General features: G+C 47.9%; 1 protein-coding gene across 1 annotated transcript in view; it reads left to right on the top strand.

Annotated features, from left to right (window-relative positions):
* LOC144156217 (TWiK family of potassium channels protein 7-like) overlaps positions 1-19,583 on the top strand; it is an 83,823-nt gene that overhangs the window by 9,092 nt on the left and 55,148 nt on the right. Inside the window, exons 2-3 of the mRNA XM_077688100.1 lie at positions 39-326; positions 874-1,081. Of these exons, the coding sequence (XP_077544226.1) occupies positions 78-326; positions 874-1,081 (457 nt within the window). The 5' untranslated portion in view covers positions 39-77. The remainder of the gene's footprint in view (positions 1-38; positions 327-873; positions 1,082-19,583) is intronic.

Here is a 19,583-nt window from a genome sequence, read left to right as displayed (position 1 = left end):
TCAACAGCTGAAGCTCCCACTTGCTGCCCGCCACTCAGGGCTCACGAGGCAGAGCGGCGGGTGCCACGTGAGCCGGCATGGCCGACGGTGTCCGGCCGACCCACGGTACAGCCCCGCCGCTGCTGAGCCCCATGCACGTGGTGACGCTGTCGAACCGCCGGTCGTGGGGCGTTCGTGTGGCCCAGCGCCTACACACCGTCTCCCAACGCTGGTTCACGCACGTGCTGCTCCTACTGCTGTTGGCGGTGTACGCGGCCATGGGCGCCCTTGCCTTCCGCTTTCTTGAGGGCCCCTACGAGACTCGCGCCAAGGCAAGCCTCCGCCAGGTATGTCACACCGATGGCCGAGACCGCCAGTAAGCGGCTCAAAAATATGCATTCTTTTACGACGTCTGGTACCTAAAGCATGCCCTCGAAATTCTAGTAGAGGCCCCGGTTAAAGGATGGTTATAGGCCTGCAAAGGGCAACACGAGAAAACCTAGGTAAATGTGTTTAAAAACAGGCGCTTCACATGGGATCGGGCCGAGTAGCACATAAACGTGGTTTCAAAATGCGTCAAGCTTATAAGAAACACCAACGTAGGCATGCGCATTACTTTGCCGCGGTTCTACTTTGCGGCGGTTCTACTGAAATGGAATGGATGAGGCTAGAGGCCCTTTTGGGGGATATGTTCTACTGAAAAAAAAATGTAAGCATAGTTCCCCTCTGGTGATTGTCTTTAACGGCAAAGCATACTGTCCTTGGGAGAATTACTTGCTGTTCCCTTACAGGCATCCACAGATAAGGATCCCGGGATCCTTAGGAGGAAAATAATCGGGTAGAGCAAGTAGTGCGCGAGAGCATGCAGTGAAGCCAGCCGCGGCTTTGTTCTAGGTACGCCGGCTGCTGGTAGAAGAGCTGCGAAGGGGCTGCGGCGCGGCGGACGAGCCCCTCTGGAGGCGGCTGGCTCAGCGGCGCCTCCAGGAGTACGAGGCGCAGATGCGCGCGCTCTGCCAGGCCGGCGTCACCACAGACGCTGAGCGTCCGCTGTGGACCTTCTGGGGAGCCATGTTCTACTGCGGCACCGTATTCACCACCATCGGTGAGGCAGGCCGCGCATTTCCCTTCTCCCACTGCATCCCCGTGCACCTTGCTCGGACATTTCAATGACGATAGTTTACGCATTCAACGCTTGCGCCTAGCGTGCGTCCGCTCTCTGGGGCTCTCATTAGGGTATACCTGCGTCGTCGTGTGTTCAATGTTGGCTTTCAATCGGTAGTATCGGAGCTCACGATCTATTCGCCGCGTTTCTGGTGTGAATGAAGTTGATTGATTGATTGATTGATTGATTGATTGATTGATTGATTGATCGATCGATTGATTGATTGATTGATTGATTGATTGATTGATTGATTGATTGATTGATTGATTGATTGATTGGTTGATTGATTGATTGATTGATTGATTGATTGATTGATTGATTGATTGATTGATTGATTGATTGATTGATTGATTGATTGATTGATTGATTGATTGATTGATTTCACTATTCAAGCAGAATAAAAACTATCGCCGGTCAAGGCCACGTAAGACTTAAGTGGCAGAGCATGGAAGTCGGCATAACCAAAGGAAGACAATACCAAAATACATAGCAAAACCAAAGCAAAATGAGGAAACAAAAAATTCGCGCCAGCGCAGTGTACTAAAAAAATTCATGGAAAATAGACACAATGGAGGATACTGGCAGCAATTAATATTGTTACAGGGATGAGTAGGCGACTAAGAGGCGAAGTAGGCTTTATTCGCAGGACTTTCAGCGGTTCACCGGAGGGCGTGGAGTGCGACCCTCTATTCTGCCCAAAAAAGCGCTTCGTTCTCCTCTTCATGGCCCGGGCTGCTGGCGGGGAAGATGTGCCCATAAAGTAACGCATACCGTTTATACTGGTGAAGCATGCAGCCCTGTCGTGTCGTGTAACAATATCTATTGATCAAAAAGTTATCATTTATAGCATACATTTATACGAGAAATATCGCCTCAAAGTTGGTTGAAAGCAGCAGGAACATAGCATATTTTTGTCGCACGTCCATATATACCTTGTGTGGCAATGGGGCATAAAGTAAGGCTCTTCCAGTCGGAGATACAACGATTTAAAATTATATCTTTTTGTTAAATGTTCCGAAATAATAGTTTCGTTCAACAAAAAATCAAAGTATGGTAAATGTATAGCTTTAAACCCATCAGTATTATCTTCAAGATTTAAACCGTAACTTATCATATAACAGAGAATTTAATTGAACGGAGAAAGAGCTTGGGGAGAAAATTAGGGAAACGGTAGAAGGCGTTGATCAGACAACTTGAGAGCAGCTGCTCGCCGCGGTTAAAGAGGACATGAAGAGAAAATTAAAGTTTGGTTCATTCGAAAGATTGCCTAATTAGAGCACTATAGTGGCACCACTTCTAACGTAAACTTCTCTCAGATAAGCTATATGATGAGGAAAACAGAGAACAAGCATGCGACTCACTAGCTACTTTTCCGCACTAAACTTATGACTTATTATGAGCAACTCGTTGTGATAGGCTCAGGCCGGCGCAATCCACCGGAAATTAAACAGGGAGTATAATCCTCGATAACGAGCTATTTGCGCTTGAATTCAGTGCACATTCTTTTACAGCGGTAAGAGTGGTGGGGTAAATAATGAAAGTTACGAACGAACACGTAAACATAGGCTTCCTGCGCTAGAGTTAGGCGGACATGCAGCGCCCTCTCGTGCCCTGCCGCCGTGGGTGGCATCGACTAGCAAACGCGAGCTCGACTTTTATTGATTCATAACAGAGCTTAGCGTGCTTTAACGGTATAAAAATGGTTAAAGTATCACGACGATTGGCTCCACTGGTGCAACAAAGCCCGAAAGCTGCGGATTCCTTTTTTCTCCCGTAAACAGCACGGGGAGCTCCCGGTACACGCCGTTGTCGCGCGGGTAAGTGGTGGAATTTACGTTCACTTGGTGCTTTCAAACCGGTCCTTCTTCCATGGAACCTTGCTGTCGTCCCTCGGGATAACAGCAAAGTTCCATGTCATCAACTAACGTGTCGCTTTTCTTATAGCAGCACCACTCAGAGCCACGCGATCGCATAAGCCGTTGAAGGGACAATAAATTTTCAGAGAAATGTGTCCAAAGGGGAAATTTGATGGGGATTTATAAGGAGCACTCATGCGTCGCCAAACAAATCCTTTAGAGCTATGCACACATAAGCAGTCAGTGGCTGAAAAAGCTAAAAAAATAAGCACACTTACTCTGGGCGCGCTGTAGAGCCAAATGATTAAAAATACATCGAATGTGTGCGTGACGGTTTTGAAAATAATACAAATATGGTAAATTAGAGCCGTGATGCAGGAATCTAAACCAGCGGAAAGTATCATCCAGCGAATAGTGCGCAGTATTTTTCTTATTTTATGCCTGTGTGTACGTATACCAATCGATATACACCTGCGGGAGAACCGAACCGGTCGATCAAGGCCGATCTACGAATTTATACGGGGGCACAATGTTTTGGAGTTTTAGCCCTAGATATTAGCTGTTGACTTTGTTGTTGATGTTCTAGTTTGCTTCTGGTGTGGCTGGATTTCGTGTTTTCATGAGCACAAACTCTGGGAACGGTGTCTACTAGATTGCTCATCGGTTCGCGAAAGAATATTTGCGCTAGGCCTACCCCTGCCAGGACTTGCAAAGGTAAGCAATGGCGCTCTGCATATCTTACGCCACCTTGAGGTGCACGCACGTAGAAATGAGCACTATAGCGCTATGCAATGCGCGAAGCACGGATGAAATTTGCTAGCACTGAAAACGACGAGCTTCTTACAAAATGAATATATCATTGCCAATTCAGGCAAACAAATAGACATTGAGGTATTCGGCGAGCCCCAACTCGCGCGAGTACTTTTTTTTTTTCTTAAAACACGCGCTTGTTTTGAGAAGGCAAAGTGGGCTAATGAACAGAATCTCGGCGACATAAAAGGGCCGAATAGGAGAAATTAAAGCAATACGACATCACCTGCCACGTACTCGCGATTCGCTCTGTGTCTTTTCTTCTTCCCCCTCATTTATATACAGCCATCGCTCGCCGCTGAATAGTACTGATCCATACGAAAAGCAAACCGTGGTTACTGCTACATCAGGTTGCACTTTTAAATTGCTCCTAGCGATCGAAAACGAGCGAAATTACATAGTGGGGGGCTGCGCGCTTTCGATCGGCGCTGCACGGAGCACTCAACACATGAATTGTGCAATAATAGCTTAATGCATTCTCTTTAGTTTCTAATAACATACGGTAATTGAAAGCTCTACGTCATAAGGCGTATTAGATTCAGGGAAAAGCGCTATAGGCTCACACTATACTTCTATCATACGACCATCGGTGCGCTTGCGAGTGGGAGAGCTCCGTCACTCACCTGCCATTTCCCCGACGCTGTAATCCAATTTGTGCACCAAATAATTTGTATTTTCTGCCAAACGGAGTGCCGAAGAGAATATTTTACTGTGGTGGTGGGCCGGAAAACACCGCACTCTTGAGCGTTGCTCAGCAATACAAACGTATGGGAAACGCGGAGGCATGTACTACCCTATAGGCCTCCTTCTCTTTTGCGCCGCCTGGACAGCGCATGAGGCCTATAGAAGCAGTCAGTGCGGCACTCTGCCGAGCGACACAGCTTATAACACAGCCGTAAGGCATGTTGGGCCTGTCTGACACGACACTGTCACTCACGCGACTCTGTTTGTCGAGTCATACCTGATGTTTCACGAAACGATTACTATCAGCCATAACAAAACACGGTAGGTAAATTACGGTCAAGACCAAACGCCGTGCGAACAGCGGTCCTTGCCTTATTTCTGCGCCAACTAGGACGGAACATGGTAACTATGGTTACAAAAAATGCACTTTGTCGCATACATGGTGGCAGCTTCAGTCAACATACTACCTTTAGTTTTATGTACCTCCCCAGACTAGATAATTGCTGACGTCACGAAACATACGATGCAGTCGGGGAAGTGTAATTGCGGCTTGGATTCTTTAATTTTTCAGTGAATAAAGCACGGTGTCGAACTGATAAAAATACTGGTTCGATTACGATTCGGGTTCGGGTTAATTCATTTCGTTCCGGTTCAGTTCCGCACGTTCCACTAAATCATGTACCGAACCGCTTCGATGAGTTGAATTATCACTGAGGCGAGAAACAAATGTTCAGCAGTTTAAAGCAACCGTAAAAACAAAACACCAACAAAAATTCAAAATTCTGCTATTCCCAATAACGGTGCAATTTAAACTACTTTAAACAACTCGGCCAGGTATCAGGGAAAGCAGGCGAAGTAGTGGCGATTTACCAGCCACTTTCTCGTCCAGCCCTGACGTCGTCCTAGGGGCTAGTTTAGGGTGTTTTCCCTAGAAATTTGACAAATGTGTCCGGTTGACATTTTAATTTGGACAGAAAATTCATATATCTTCTTGTGCCCAGGGAATAATATATGTGAAATTATTTTGTAATAGAAAAACTTTCCCTTTCTAAAAAAAAATTCCAGGCTGGCTTGGGTCACAGGCACGTTGGAATAATCACGTGAAATACCTCTGTAAAACGCAAACTATTGCATCTATCGCCGCAGGTTTTTTTTTTCCTTCTGTCGAAGCTTTGCATACTTTTCAGTAAGTTAACGCGTTTTTTTGTTTGTTTGCAGAAGGAATTCTTTCTAATCAAAAATTAGAGACATGTCACATTTTTCGATATGGCCGAAACGTCGGGTCTTGTTTTTCTGCGTCTAAGCAAGCTCGAGTGTTCTTATTGGTATTCGTCCATAGTTTTTCAGTCTTCGTGAAAAGTTTAGTTAATTCTAATAAAATTGTTCGATTTTAAAAATACGCTGCATTTCTGGTAAGTCGTAATCATCGCTCTACTTTGAAATCTAATATAAAAAATAGCCGACTTGGGTCTTTTTTCAAACTTTCACAAATCGAATCCAAGGTTGCTCATCACATGCCTCAAAAGCATGTTGCATCCGGCTTGTGCAGATTTGTAGCTAGAAAGCAGGAAATATGACCTGGTTAGGTGCATTGCGGTGACACGTAGAGAACTTTACAACAAACTTCTGACGTCAACGTACGACGAGAAATAGCCGGTATAAGCATGTCCACTCACGTGGTTTGAAAAACTAACGACTGGTTATACCGGGCGCTGCGGCGCTTGCTGCCTTCGCAGTAATGACAAGTTTGGTTAAAAAGTCGGACAAAAGAAGGGGCGTCTAGAGAAAAATCTACCTTTTGGTTCTTTGCTTATTAGATGGATGAAGGCAGCGAGAAAGAGTAGGAATTATTAGGTATGCGCTCTGCGCGGAATAATTTAGAACCATTTTTGTTTTCCCCCGGAAACACACCTGTCAAAAAATATTGGCGGGTTCGATGCGCCTGTGTTATGAGGATCACCGTATGTTGCAGGGTGGCAGAAAAATTTTAACCACCTGGAACTGCTTAACGACGGCCGGAATATCGACACACAGACGTTTTCGTTTTTCTTCTACATCAGAAAAATGGCCGCCGGAGGCCGTGATCGCACATGCATCTTCGGCAGCGGCTTAGCCGCTGAATCACTCCGGCGGATAACCCCTTTAAAATACTTACACTTCTAAGGTGTGCGACATTTTTAAGCAAATTATGGAAAGCATGTTTAGGGTGTGGGCCTTCGCCGTGCGCAGTGCAGCAATTGATAGCTCCTATATTCGCAGCGAAGGAGCGGCGAAGTTAAAGATTCACGTCGTCTTCAGGATGCCGGAAATGTTTCTTTTTCTCAGCTTTGCCCTCGGCTCATACTACCAGCAGCAACACACAATTGGTGCCCATAGCTTTTCCCCGTTGCGTCCACGTATAAAGCGTAGATGGTTTTGTGGTTGCTCCGAAGGGGAAAGCGCGTGAAAGGTTACGAAGTTGATCTTGCATGAAAGAGAAAAGCCCTGAATGACATTGACGGCGCATTATCGCCAAGATGTGGTCGAACCATTTTGCCGTGAACCGGTAACCGTTATTTATTTTTCGGTTCAGCTCCTGTTCAGGTTCAGCAGGCTCAAAAAAATTAGTAGTGGCTTAGCTCTGCTATGCCAGGATATACGTAGCGTGAGCTAAGGTTCAGCAATCCAGTCCAATCCAGTCTAGTCCAGTCCAATTCAGTCTAATCCAGTCCACTCCAGTCCAGCCCAGTCCTGTCCAGTCACTGCTCCTCGCGCATGCTCAGCACGGCTCTTCACGAGCCACGCGAAACGGCTATCAAGCGGCTCCGGTGCAGCGTCAGACTTGCGCAGTAGCGCAAGCAGCCAAGTAGCCATTGCGCAGTAGCCAAGTAGCCAAGTAGCCGGCGCGTGCCCATGGGCACGCGCCTGCGCCAGTGCGTCTGCCGCGGCTATGACGCAACACAATCCAACACAATCCACTTTAATCCAATCCGAATCCAAGCCAAGCCAAGCCACGCCAATCCAATCCAATGTCCCTCGCGCTTGCGCAGAACAGCCCTTCACGGCACACGCGAAACTGCTCAACCTCGGCCAGTGTAGCTTACGCTACAAAAATAACTGTTCGTGTTTGGGTTCACTCCCTGCAACAATACCGGTTCGGTTCCAGTTTTCCGTTCGGGTTCGGTTCCGGTTCCCCTGGAATACAGCATCGTTTGCTGCCGGATAAGCGTTTAGTGTACTATAAAACACAGTCTTTCGAATAGAACAAGCTTGTATTTCGTATTCGTAGCCCCTTTAAGCGACATCAGAAGACGAGCTCCCAAAGTCAGCTCTAACCGTCTCTTTGCGCGTACTATTTATATTGCCGGGTTGCAACCTTGCTTGCGCGAAATCCGAATATACGAGATAACTCGTGACCTCACCCGTGATCTTGGCGTATGCAGCTCACAGTCGCGACCAGCCTGCCAACGCTGCATCTTTCCGTACAGACGAATTACGCGACGGGCAGTGCTCGTGCCTTCGCTCGTTTAATAAATAAATGATGTGCTTTAGGAGTCCTGGATAGTTCGCTGGCAGTCTGAGAACTCCTCTTGGACAAGAAGCACCGTAGGAATAAATACGGAAAACGAATGCATGATTGTGCCTCGGGTTGTAACTATTCGGGCAATCCGGAACTGCAAATCAAGGAACACCAAAGAAAATCATTCCTTCAGATGGGGAAACCAAGGAACCCGACTGCGGTGAGGCATCTTGGGTCGTTACATTCCATTCGAATGCTGGGACTAGACCCCTCATCAAATATTTACGGTCTGTTTTTGTCGTGGTCAATTCGGTGTAGGCTTTGCGCTTGCGAACATTGCCGAGTTTGAGCAAGAATTTCGTATAAGCGACCATCTTTGAGGTATCAATGCAGTGAGTAAACATATTGTCATACCTGCGCTACCCGTAAACTTTAAACTGACAGTTGAGTCAATGGATTCGGAAAGTCTGTCGAACTAATCTGAGTTCACCTGTTGCTTTACAGCTAACTAGAGTGTTCTCTGAGGTGTTCAACGTTTCCCTCTCCACCATGGCATTTTAAAGCAAAGCTTTTTACCTCTACCCCCCAAGGGTTCTTTCGCGACCGTTGGTGTCACCAGAAAACTCCAGCGAACAAATAAAAGAATTTACTGGCACCGCCGGGACTCGAACCTGGAACTAATAGACTAACAAAGCGAGAGCCCGTTGTCTTACCGATTTAGCTACGAGCCCACGCGAAGACGGGGAAGACAGGTGGTGTACTCACCAAGCACATCTACGGGTTTACCCCCTGCGTTCTCGCTGAATGCCACGTGAAAGCGTCACGCGACCACTCGCGCCCGTCTAGCGGCCCTGTGCGCACCTTGCTCATGTAGTTACAAAAATTAAAGGAAGCTCACACCAATGCATAGCATCTCACTTCTAGTACACCAATGTGCTAAAGCCTGTGGCATCCAGTGTTCACGTAAACAATCAGAGCTCCTTGTCGTCCGCCCTCCCACCAAACCAAGGAATACATTCAAATACTCCTTGATGGCCAGGCCATCACTCCAAGCCCCAGCATCAATATCCTAGGCCTACATCTCGAGGCTAACACCACGAGTGACGTCTCCTTGCAGCGCCTCAAAAACAGCATTAATCAAATCATACATATGATCAGGTGAGTTGCCACCAAGAAGCGAGGCCTAAAGAAATCCGGTACCTTTCGATTAATTGAAGCTTTTGTCTCTCGAGAGTCACTTACGTCAACCCCCTGTCTTCTTCTCGACAAGGAAGACATAGAGATGCTTTATATGATGATCAGAAAGGTGGTCGAGCAGGCCGTTGGTCTTCTCATGAGTGCGTCCACGCAGAGGCTGCTTAGCACGGGCTCCACAACACGGTGGAAGAGCTGATAGAAGGCCCTCTTTCTAACCAGAAGGTCTGACTCAGACCTGCGGTTGGTAACCGCAGGCTTCACCAGATTGGCTGGGCAGCCCAGAATGTCACTCCGCTTGACGTACTCCCAGACTCTTGGCGACTAAAACTAAAGATGCTCCCATTGCTTAGAAATATGAACCCCTCACATGACGAGGGTCACCGAAAAGCACGGGCTGAAGCTCTAAACACCACCCCCGGTGGGGATCATGCAGTTATCTAAACAGACGCCTCCAAACATGTAGGGCAGCAATACGCCATCATCGTGGCTACCTCCAGAAGCAACCTCCTTGCGTGTACCTCGCTTAGGACCCAAGAAATGACGGCAGCAAAAGAAGCAGCCATCACCTTGGCTCTCGCTCAACCAGGGGTTCGGAGGGTAGTCACCGATTCCCAGCAAGCCTACTGAAATTACCAGATGGGTTTGGTGTCCTGACCTGCACTGCGCGTGCTAAAAATTACTCCCCAAATGATTCTATACAGCTCATGTGGACGCCCCCTCACGCTTCAGTGGAGGGCAACAAATACGCGCACACAACAAGCCTGCGCTTTTACCTCTCGTGCTATGGAGCTGCACGAGGACAGTCACCCGCTTGTCACGTTCAGGAAGATAACCCAGCATAATTGCCTTCTGAGAGAGACCGTACCTTCGCCTTACCCTGACCTTTCCAGAGAACAACAAACTACCCTACGGCTCATACTACCCGGGCTCCTTCCCACAGCCTACGCGTCTTCACTTAATGTGTCCGAATCGCTACGACGCGGAATGTAAATTTTGCTCAGAAGTAGGAACACTCCGCCCCGTAATCGGGGTGTGCGACTTTAGCCCTGAGCACCCTCCTCCCTTTCCGTCAACTACTCAACAAGAGCAATGGGAGATACTGCTGTCCAGGCCCTCTCTACCTACCCAGCTTCAGCGGGTGGACAGAACAAAGGCCGCGCGGACTGCATATGGGCCCCACAGAAGAAGGAATCACTCCCCAGGGCTGCACTCTGGGCCGTTCAGAAATCTGAACAGAAGTATTTCTTCCTCCTCCTTCTCCTTCTCTGCCGTAAATCTCGTCGCCTCCGTCCGCGGCCCAGAGACGGAGAAGTCAGATCGTCTAACACCGGGTTGGAGCTTACTTTAATTTTATAAAAAAAGTTTCCACTCTTGTGCTACACCAATACAACTCAATCAAGCACCGTTCATGCATCATGCATTGATTTTACCTTACCAAGAATATCTCTTTGAAGTAATAAATGGTGTGGTTAAGTGCATTTCTCTTCTCTCTGGTTTTGCTATTTGTAGAGCGATGTGAGTGAATTTAAGTGACGTCGCATGGGTAATCGTTATGGGTGCCGTTTACAGCTTTGCTTTCCAACCACATTCACGGGGTGGATTGGCGCGATTTTTTTGTATTACGGAGTTACGCAGCGACAATTGTCGTTGATTTTTCTACCTGATATACGTACAAGCCTAGCGAGACAAAATACTTTCGCTCCCACCTTATTGTCTTTCCTTACGCCGTTCTCATCAACGCTATAGATAGTGGCGCCCTTCGACTCCGCGAAGAAGAGTGCCCAGCGAAGCTGGGTGCAGTCCAGGGAGTGCACGACACAAAACACGTTCGTATGTAATTTGCGATTGGCATACTTTCTAGCTAATTAGCTGACTGAAACTTGGAAGAACTCGAGTTTTACTCTAGCCAACAAACATGGGGCTGTCCGCTTCCCTCCCGCGTCGTATGCATCTTGCTGTCTGTGTAACACACCAACCCAAATTCGACCACAAAGGACAGTAGTCAGGTCCATCGAGCCATGAGACGTCCACGTTTAAACCTACCCTCCGGCTCAACGAGGATGTCATCGGTAAGCGCGCGAAGCCTGTCTGCGCGTTCCCGCACCCCTCCCCCAACACCCCACCCCTTCCCGCCCCAACCGTGCACGCATAAAGGAGTTACCGGATGCACGCATAAAGGGGTTACCTTTTTAGATGGGAACGACACCGGCCAAAACGTTGCTCCAGAAGCCCTTCAAGGTGCTCGTGTCTAAACGGAAAAGACACCATCTAAAAGGTCACTGCAGGAGACATTTAAAAAGGCAAAACAATGCACTAGCTCTGTAGATGAAAAATTTCCGTCCTTCACGATTTTGCTGACGGACACGATATGTGGACACCGAGTTATTAACAGCTTCGCTGTAAAATTAATTGCTCGGGGTTTTACGCGCTGAAGCTAAACCTGGCCTATGCACCCTGCGTAGTGGAGGGCTACGGAGCAATTTAGACTGCCTTGGTAACGTTTCGGTGCGCTAAAATCTCGACACATGGGCGTTTTCGTTTTTCGCATTCATCGTAAAAACAGCCGTCGCGACCGGCGCCGGACCCGCGTCTTTGGGTTTAGCAGCATGACTAAGCCACTTCGGCGGGTACACACTTTTGTAAGCTGAGCTCGTTATGTAACATGGATATGTAAGATCAATCTGTTCTCCATTTTTAAAGACGATAGTCTTTCTTGGGCTACTTAAACCCAGAAATTTTGGTCTGTCTGTATGTCTGTATGTCTGTCTGTCTGTCCGTCTTTCTGTCTGGGACTCGATTCAGCCACCCGGCCAAAGCAAAACAATGCCTGCGCAATAGCCTTATATAGTCACAGCTAAATCTACCCGTCTATGTCCGGTGTAAGGTTCATACTTGTCAACATTGTTGAGGAAGAACAAGACATTACGCAAATATGAGACAACAAATCAATACAGAAGTGATATTTGCAGTGTTCCTTTATAAAAAATCAGACATGCCTGACTTTTGCGAAATTAAGTACTTCATCAACTGCAGAAAAAATTGGCCGCGTATCTGCTCCTTTCGTTGCAAATGCCGTCAAAAGACGATAGTCTTTATCGGCTTTTGCGAAGTAAATGCCTCCCTTCGCTTTCCAGCTCACCTCTCATGTTGTTCCTCTTGCGCCGCGCTCCTCCCAAGGTAAAGGCGCCAAAGGTTTGCTTAAATCTTTTTAAATTTCCCGCGTTCCACTGCTCCAAACCGGGCGTGTCGATGCGAACGCTGCCGTACGGCGAAGACGCACGTTAATCGAGGCGCCCTACTTCAACGTTTATAGAACCGCGTTTGACTCCTCCACGTGCGTTGCAAGCAGAACGTGGAACCTATCTAGTGGAACCGTGCGTAACTGCTGCCGGTTGATTTCTTAAAATGGCGCCAGAAGCTATAGTGGCGCGGGCGACAGCAGGCGACGGCGGAGTGAATTCTTTTTCTGCAGTTGATGAAGTATTTAATTTCGCAAAAGTCAAGCATGTTTGAATTTTTATAAAGGAACACTGCAAATATCACTTCTGTATTGATTTTTTGTCTCATATTTGCGTAATGTCTTGTTCTTCTTCAACAATGTTGACAAGTATGAACATTACACCGGACATAGACGGGTAGATTTAGCTGTGACTATATAAGACTATTGCGCAGGCATTGTTTTGCTTTGGCCGGGAGGCTGAATCGAGTCACAGGCAGACAGACGGACAGACAGACATACAGACAGACCAAAATTTCTGGGTTTAAGTAGCCCAAGAAAGACTATCGTCTTTAAAAGAATCCACTCCGCCGTCGCCTGCTGTCGCCCGCGCCACTATAGCTTCTGGCGCCATTTTATGAAATCAACCGGCAACAGTTACGCAAGGTTCCACTAGATAGGTTCCACGTTCTGCTTGCAACGGACGTGGAGTAAGGAAACGCGGTTCTATAAACGTTGAAGTAGGGCGCCTCGTTTAACGCGCGTCTTCGCCGTACGGCAGCGTTCGCATCGAGACACCCGTAGGGAGCCTACATGCGCCGCGCGACGAAGGCGCGGCGCATGTAGGCTCCCTAGACATTCGGTTTGGGGCAGTGGAACGCGGGAAATTTAAAATGATTTAAGCAGACCTTTAGCGTCTTTACCTTGGGAGGAGCGCGACGCAAGAGGGACAGCATGAGAGGTGAGCGGGAAACCGAAGGGAGGCATTTACTTCGCAAAAGCCGATAAAGACTATCGTCTTTTGACGGCATTTGCAACGAAAGGAGCGGATACGCGGCCAATTTTTTCTGACTTTCTCTATAGTAAGTCTTCGCGTTACGAAGAGAAAAGGCCACTCTCAGCATCATCATCATCATACGGTGCCTCGAGAAGGCGTCGTTGGTCATAAACAGAACGTGCGGCGGAGCCAGTATGCAGATACAATGAATCATCCCAGCGCTGTTGCTCTCAGCTCGGCAATCAGTCGCCCATCGTCCAAGTCCTGCGAGGGGAGTCGAATGTCGACCGATAAGCCTGGGCATCGTTTCGAAGCGCTCAGGACGTGTCAAAAAGTCGGCGTTGTTGCCCCGCCCCTCCCCTCCTCTTTCGTCCCTAGCGGAAACGACATGCGGAGGGGGCAGGGCAGAGGAAGCTGCCAAACGTGACAGCCGGCGCACACTTCCTCGCTCCGTGGAACCGGCCAGTGCTCCGCTTCCTCAGGGCGCACATCCGCCGGAAGTGTCTGGCGAGAACAATACGCGCACCCAAGTCCTCGAGGCAAACGCAAGAGCGCGTCCGCAACCCCGCGAACCGCGGCGGCGAGAGTCAAAGAAATTGAGGGCCCCGCACGCTAAGCGTGGCGCGGGAAGCCGCATAAACACAGAAATAACGACCCGGTAATGGACCGGCGAGTTCTGGCGCGCTGCTCTGAATGTCGCTTCCCCTGTTAGCGTCGACGCCGGGCATGAAAATCTATCACCGCGGTGGCCGAGCCACCACGATAGAAACAAAGAAACCATTTTCTTTTATTTCTCCAAAGAGCGGTACGGGGCTCCCTCAGCCAGTGAAGTGTAACTTGATAAAAGAAGCACACATCGCCAGGACAGGATGGCACAGAGGAGCGAGGCTGCGGACCTGAACGCACGGAAGGAAGGGCCCCGCGCAGCCCGTCGAGGAAGGCGCGAAAATCGCTTTATTCGTAACACACTGCAGCTCGGCGTGTCAATCGCATCAGCCCGGCGCACGAACAGAGCCGCCAGTCCATATGTAAGCCCGGGCTCTGCCATGCGCACTGACCGCGCGGATACCTGAACAGACATGTCCATTTGCAGCGCGTTTGACTGAAAGTTTGGCTGATGTAGAATCCGACACTGGAGCTTTGAATTGTGCTGCAGTTGTGTTTATTTCGCTTTAAAGCGACACAGCCCAAAGTCAGAAAGGAACATAGGGCCAATTTGACACCGATCGGCAGTGATCTTCGCATTGAGGCATTCTTTCTTTTTCTTTGTGTGTGCGTGCGTGCGTGCGTGTGTGTGTGTGTGTGTGTGTGTGTGTGTGTGTGTGTGTGTGTGTGTGTGTGCGCGTGCGCGTGTGCGTGTGCGTGTGCGTGTGCGTGTGCGTGTGTGTGTGTGTGTGTGTGTGTGTGTGTGTGTGTGTGTGTGTGTGTGTGTGTGTGTGTGTGTGTGTGTGTGTGTGTGTGTGTGTGTGTTAAATTATTCCGTAGCTCTCTACGACACGGCTCGTAGGCCAGCCGTAGCTTCGGCGATTAGGACACCATATTCGAATTGAAAGTATAAACTCAGTAGTACTAACTCCGCCAGTTGCAGCTCTTGATATATTCCACAAAGAAAACATACACGTGATCTTATACCTAGAATACAAGGGTCATAAAAAAATAGAATAGCGACTGCGAGCGGACAGAGAAGAAGTAACACGATAACAGTTGAAATTATCTCACCGGGCCCTCAAATGAACAAAGACTTTGTGATCAGTGACAAATGTAGTTTGCATGCCTGCAGAAAGTCATTCATTACAACTTCATTCATGACAACTTGAACTACGTCAATGCCCGTGTTCTTGAGACAAGCATTATTAACATCGGGCACATGAGCAGTACTCAAGCGTCACATGCTTAAATTGTTTAGCCTAGTGTTGTTATTTGTTCGCTCGTATAGAACAGGCACGAAAGAGGGTGCGTTCACTCGGTTTGCAGATCACAGGGTTGTACGCCATTTGTGGTGCTTCACCGATTGTCGGCCAGTTTCGCGCTTCAGTCCGGATGGGAGCCCGTGCGCTGGGATAACCTTTTCCTCCAGTCAAAGTCTGGTAACGTGGGTCTCCTGCATTTGTTTGCCCATTATCTCGGCCCGTATTTCTCTTTCTTTCTAAAAATGGTTGATAGCTCATCTTACAATTATTAATTCAGCAATACCTGAGTGCTTATCTGCCTTTTTCTATGTGCGCCTTCCCGCCACAAAAATAGTACGCCAACTTTGATTTCCTTACAAAAGCTGTTGACACTTAAACGTTCCCCGCAGCGCATTTCTCCCTCGAGCACCTGTACGAACTGTGCACAGAGGAAAAGCTGAATGCACTCATTCATTCAAAGTTTATTCCCTATGCCCATTTACCGTCAAACTTATCTCAGGTTTTTATGCAGCAGTGTGATGCAGCGAGCCAACCGCACGTGCATCCAGGGCGCCGCAAAAGCTTTTGGTTAATGGCTAAAGTTGGGCTGGCTAGTTTTGACTTGAATACACATTATCAGCGCGAACACGACACGGACAAAGAAAGACGCACACAGGGCGACCGCTAATCGTCAGAGTTGAAGTCTGGCGATGGTCCTGTGTGCTTCTTTCTTCGCTCGTGACTTCTTTTCGCTGGTGATATGTAGGCAAAAAGTGCCTTCTTTTTCAAATTGCATACACATTGCCGGTTAATACATGGCTCCGTAGTAAAGGAGTATATGTGCTGTTTGGTTTATTGACAGTCTCTTGAGCAATCAATCCGAGATAATTGACAACTGCTTTGTTTTGTATTGTGATGCTGTGTATTTTTTTTTTTTTTGGGGGGGGGGGGGGGGACATTCAGCAGCGGAATAAAAAAACAGATATAGACATCACACCCTGTCATACCCAGCTTTCTCGGTCAAAATTCCAACCTCTCAGGAACCTAGCAAAACCACTTTAGGAAAGTCATATTTGGCATAAAGCCAGATGTCAACGTTAAGATGAAAACACTAAAAGAACTTTCCAGGTTTCTGAATATTTTTTGTGTAATTCGCTGTCAAATCTTACTCCCCATGCATTTCTATGGGATAGTTTCCATGGCTCAGGAACCTAGTCGCGGAACGTGCGCGACTTGAAACTGTGCACAAAGCAAGCATTCACCCCGAATATTAGCTGTGCAAAAGAACTTTTCATTTAGCTAAACAATTGCAGAGTAATCACTGTTGAAAGGACTGCCATGAGCGGGAAAGCTGCACATGAGTATTCGATTCTCGCTTGTGACCAAAAAACGATCAGTTCCCCATCACCTTTTTGTGCTCATTGGGTTGTTCCGCCTGTGTAAGTGTCGGGAGGATGACCACATTTGGGAAGAACCTCCGGGTATGAAATCAATTTCCCGCTAACAATGTGCGCTCGTGCATAATGTCCTCCGGCTCAACGCAGCCGCCGGACTGGTTGAATCTTCTTGAAGCGTGCGCATGTTTGCCTTCTGACGCGTGTGTTAGTGAACGTAACGTTATCCATGTGCAGCTTTCCCGCTCATGGCAGTCCTTTCAACAGTTGATTGATTGATTGTAGGGTTTAACGCGCCGACGCAACGCAGCGCGCGCCGTAGTGGAGGGCTCCGGATTAACTTTGACCACCTGGGGATCTTTAACGTGCGCCGAAATCTCGCACACACGGGCGTTTTTGCTTTTCGCCTCCATCGCGGGAATTGAACCCGCGACCTCGTGCTCAGCAGCGCAATGCCTTAGCCACTCAGCCACCGCGGCGGGTCCCTTTCAACAGTGATTACTCTGTAGTTACTTAGCGAAACGTAAACTATTTTCGTGCAGCTATTACTATTGTGGGTGAAAACTTGATTAGTGCACGGTTTCAAGTCTTGCGCGTTGCGCGACTAAGTTCAAGAGCCATGGAAACTATCCCATACAATTGCATGGGGAGTAAGATTTGAAAGCAAATTACACAAAAAAATATTCAGAATCCTTGAAAGTTACTTTAGTTTTCGTCTTCACGTTGACTTCTTGCTTTATGCCAAATATCACTTTCGTGAAGTTGTTTTGCTAGGTTCCTGAGAGGTCGGAATTTTGAGCGAGAAAGCTGGGTATGTGTAGATGGCGTGATTTTAAAGTTTCTGCTACTCTTCCATGCAATCACGAGAAAAAGTCGGCGTAGTCTAGTGGCTCGGTAACTTGCCTGTAAAACACAGCTGCCGGCCCGGTTCCTGTCCGTGCCACGTTTTGTTGTTGTTGTTGTTGTTGTTGTTGTTGTTGTTGTTGTTGTTGTTGTTGTTGTTTTGTTTTTGTTTTTTGCCCGCTTCACTGAGGCTTCATAGCATGTGTAGCGCGTATGTTTGCGATTTGCCCCGACTGTAAGGGTTTTGCACCGAAATATCCCCCACAGGCCCTCCATCTGGGGCAGCGAGATCGCTCTGAAGAATTGCCATGAAGGGCCCTCAAGAATTCGTGGCACCCCCGTTAACCCCGTCTTATCTCTTCTCAACAGCCCGGGTTATGAATGACTGAAGTGAAAGCATCCCTGAATAATATTAGTTAAAGCCAAAAATTGACTTCCAGTGCTTCCATTGCCCCAACAACACTTTGAAGAGTACGTTTGTCCAAAATGTCAAGCGAGCACATCATGCAGTAGGAATTTTTCCCTCTCGCTTCAATTGTGAGCCTAACAAATCTACTTTAGGGATATAACAGTTTCACTTGGCAGGCTCGGAGCGTGCGTCTTTTAGCTGCCCATAGCGAGCTGACTTCACGTGCTGTGCAAGGCGCACTGCGGCCCGGCGACGGCCCGATTCGAGGGCCGTCGGGCAATGCTTGCCCATCTGGACAACGCGTGGTCGTCTTTGCCGTTTTCGTTAGGAGGGCAGACTGCGAAATCACGACGGTAATCCGATGCGCGCGTTTTTGCCCCAACCCATCTTGACAAGCGTCGCAACCGAGACTGCAGTAAGCGGCAATAAATAAATCGCATTGATGGCCGCCTCATTTAGAGGAAAGCTAGGAAGCATGTGCTAAATTTTAGTAATGTTAATTTTTTAGGAGGTGGGGGGTTATGCTTTCTGCAGTACACAGTGCGCACAAAGCAGGCGCACTGTGTACTTCACAAGATTCCCACGTGCAGACATCCGCCCCCCCCCCCCCTTTTTTTTTGTCCCCGCGCACCCGGCGGTGGAAGAACCTGACTTTTTAAGGTTCATTCAAAATTGGCGGACTTTTATCTATGTTTTTTTTGTTTTTGTTGTTTCAACCTAAACCACTGAACCCCGGGCTGGATCCACAAGATGCAACAAATTGTACATAGGCTTGGAAGGTACGGCAATTAAATTCCAGATCAGTTTTACGAAATCTAATTATTGTAATGCTCACTAGAAATTTAAAATGAACGTCTGCAAGCGATGTTCCGAACCGTTGCGTCCCACCGCTAGAAGGGAGTCACTATCTCGGGGAAAGTGCCGGTACGCATATGGCATCCTAAAGCCGCCTGTACACAACAGCGGTACTCTATACGGCTAGTCATCATCGTGCGAAGCTTTTAAGGCAATTCTTTGTGCTCGTCTATGAAGCTTAGAATGGTATTCCACGTAGGGAGAACTTTTCTTCTGGACGTGCAACCACCCAGCTGCGGAACCTTTCGAAAGTGTCAGCTGAACTAAGCGCGTGAACCCGTGAAAAATGTTTATCTCAGTACGCAAAGCGCAACGTCGTTATTTATACCGAAACGGAAGCCTTTTTTGACGTCAGTCTTTCTCAGTGGAACATTTCATCGCGAAACCTAACATCTATATTCACCCGCACGCCCATCGTAATTCGTCTTCTGTGGGAGAGAGAGAAAGAAAGAAGCAGCTCAAAAATGATGGGTTCAAAGTGCAGGAATGCGCTGCTGTGCCCATCTAAAGAGGGCACTAAATTAAGCTCGAGGTAAGATATATTTCACTCTTCGTGGCAAAGCAAATCCTGCTGTTAATCACCATCTTTCCAGGACAAAGTAGCCGGTTAATCACTGACTGTAGAAAAAAATGCTGCACAGCCCTCTTGCAGGATCCTTCGAACGGTGAGCGCGGGTGCTTTATTCTGACGAGTCTGTCTTTTTCTCTTAATTTCGCGCTGAAATCTTATTACATTCCATATATTATTTTAAGATGCTGCACCGCTGCTTATACATTTGTAGCACATGTTTC

The sequence above is a fragment of the Haemaphysalis longicornis genome, unplaced genomic scaffold, assembly GCF_048455015.1.
Source record: "Haemaphysalis longicornis isolate Haplotype H1 unplaced genomic scaffold, Haemaphysalis longicornis Haplotype H1 scaffold_1, whole genome shotgun sequence".
Lineage (NCBI taxonomy): Eukaryota > Metazoa > Arthropoda > Arachnida > Ixodida > Ixodidae > Haemaphysalis > Haemaphysalis longicornis.
This window is presented reverse-complemented; position numbering and strand designations above follow the sequence as displayed.